This window comes from Haliotis cracherodii, unplaced genomic scaffold (assembly GCF_022045235.1).
Source record: "Haliotis cracherodii isolate W230 unplaced genomic scaffold, xgHalCrac1.p SCAF_16, whole genome shotgun sequence".
NCBI classification, from domain to species: Eukaryota; Metazoa; Mollusca; class Gastropoda; order Lepetellida; family Haliotidae; genus Haliotis; species Haliotis cracherodii.
Window position 1 is genome coordinate 18,359,090 of NW_027266271.1, and position 2,192 is coordinate 18,361,281.

A 2,192-nucleotide genomic window follows, 5' to 3' on the forward strand; every position below is an offset into this window, starting at 1 on the left:
ATGGACATTGGCAAGGATATTGGCTTCGATAGTGGCATAGACATTGGTATGAGTATTGGTTTGGGTGCACGCGTGGACTTTGGCATGACTATTGGCTTGGGTGCTGGCATGGCCTTTGGCATGACTATTGGCTTGCGTGCTGGCATGGCCTTTGGTATGAGTATTGACTTGGGTGCTTGTATGGTCTTTTGCATGAGTATTGTCTTCGATAGTGGCATGGACTTTGGTAATCATATTGGTTTGGGTGCTTGCATGGACATTGGCAAGGATATTGGCTTCGATAGTGGCATAGACATTGGTATGAGTATTGGTTTGGGTGCTCGCGTGGACTTTGGCATGACTATTGGCTTGGGTGCTGGCATGGCCTTTGGCATGACTATTGGCTTGCGTGCTGGCATGGCCTTTGGTATGAGTATTGACTTGGGTGCTTGTATGGTCTTTTGCATGAGTATTGGCTTCGATAGTGACATGGACTTTGGCCTAGATAGTGGCATAAACATTATCATGAATATTGGCATGGGTGCTGGATGGATACTGGCGTGGTCTTTGGCCTGGACACGATGCCGTCAAATCAAACCATGGGAACCATACCAATCGGATCCTGACAAATACGGTGTCTTGTACTCTGAAATAAACTCAGCATGAGTCATCCATAGTTCAGGTAGACCTAAAGAATAATTATGACGAACTCGATATGACTAACGACTTAAGGTCGGTATGACAAGCAAACTATCGGAAGTTCGGATTAACCATCAACTACACGATCTTCCATAAAATGCTTTCTATTACTCTGTGTGTGAAAATAAAGTCCTTTTTCTCGGCGTGAAATTCGTTTAAAATGAAAGAGATTTGAATAATCTGTGCTAATGTTCACTTCAACATTTGGGTCCTGTATTTGAAGTCCAGATATACGAAATATCGACGCAACAGAAATGGTTAATGTTTCGTAATGATAAAATAAAATATGATCACGTTTGATCGCCAAATAATTTTGTTTCCCTACATATATGTCTTTTGAGCAAATGACAGCCTTCTCGTAGAACTGTCCAATAGGTGCGGAGTGGATGAGTTCATTTATATATAGGGGTCATTATGTAACATATCACCCCTCCATTAGGGAAAAAGTAAGAATTGGAGTCTACCATCAGTATCAGAAATCATACACAAAAGTCATGGCATGAATGAAAGCAATGTATACCTTCTCTGTGTGTTTAACCTTTCTCAGACATGTACACACGTTAACGTGAATCAATCCTCAAGTTACATAACATTTCCAAGCCCAGATAAACATTTAAGGGAATCATTTCAGTGCCACAATTCCAAATATGAAACACAGAACCTCAGAATACACTACCACTTTAAACTGACATACAGCTGCATTCGTTTTACCACAACAGGAGACCAAATATGGCCTTTACGAACATAGGCCCCTTCTCCAGGATGAACGTCAACAACGCTACCCTTTGGTTCTCCTATTAGTGCCATGCTCTTAAATCATTAAAGAAATCACAGTTACGTGCACATTGTACTCTTCAGTGATCTTTGACATTAATGTGCTATCAGACGCAGGTTTTCCTCCAGCAACATATTTGACTATAGTTGAAGGTTGTACGTTGCATTGTGTCTCCTTTGCAACCCGTGCTGCGATGGATAGTTCTGATATCAAGTAGTGTGAAGGAGAGTAATTCAGGCGTCCATACACAAGGTAGTTATACTGTTTTATTTCATGTGTTGTTAGGAGGAATGGTCAGATCCCAATCCTGTGTTCCTGTGTGCTGTAACAGAGAACGCCGACAATGCGTCTGTGCCTGTATTGATGTTAGTGTTAATGTGCACGTAGTGTGTTCCTTTGATGCCTAACACCTCACTCCGGTTCGAAGCCTGCGACGAATATTGGGATTGATATTATGAGCAACGGTCCATACCCTCGGGGTACAATGACACGGGGACACGGGTGGCCTAGTCGTCTAAGGCGCCGCAATTCGCTTTGCAGAACTGCGTCTCTTGGGTACACCAAAAAACCTATGAGTGTGGGTTCGAATCCCGGTTCGCCCCGATAATGTTTCTAGGTTTGTCGGCACCATACCCGTGCTCGTGGGTTTCACAGAAGTGGTAAACGTCTGAGACCTGCATCAGTTTGGGCTTTCCTCCCACATTAAACTGACACGCCGTGCTAGAATACTGTTAAAAGC

The 2,192-nt window shown here is 43.1% G+C and overlaps 1 protein-coding gene across 1 annotated transcript; it reads left to right on the forward strand.

Moving 5' to 3' along the window:
- LOC139463601 (fibroin heavy chain-like) lies at positions 1 to 645 on the forward strand. Its single transcript, XM_071244873.1, has one exon. The coding sequence runs from the start codon at positions 1 to 3 to the stop codon at positions 643 to 645; it is 645 nt and encodes a 214-aa protein (XP_071100974.1).
- Positions 646 to 2,192: the final 1,547 nt, after the last annotated feature.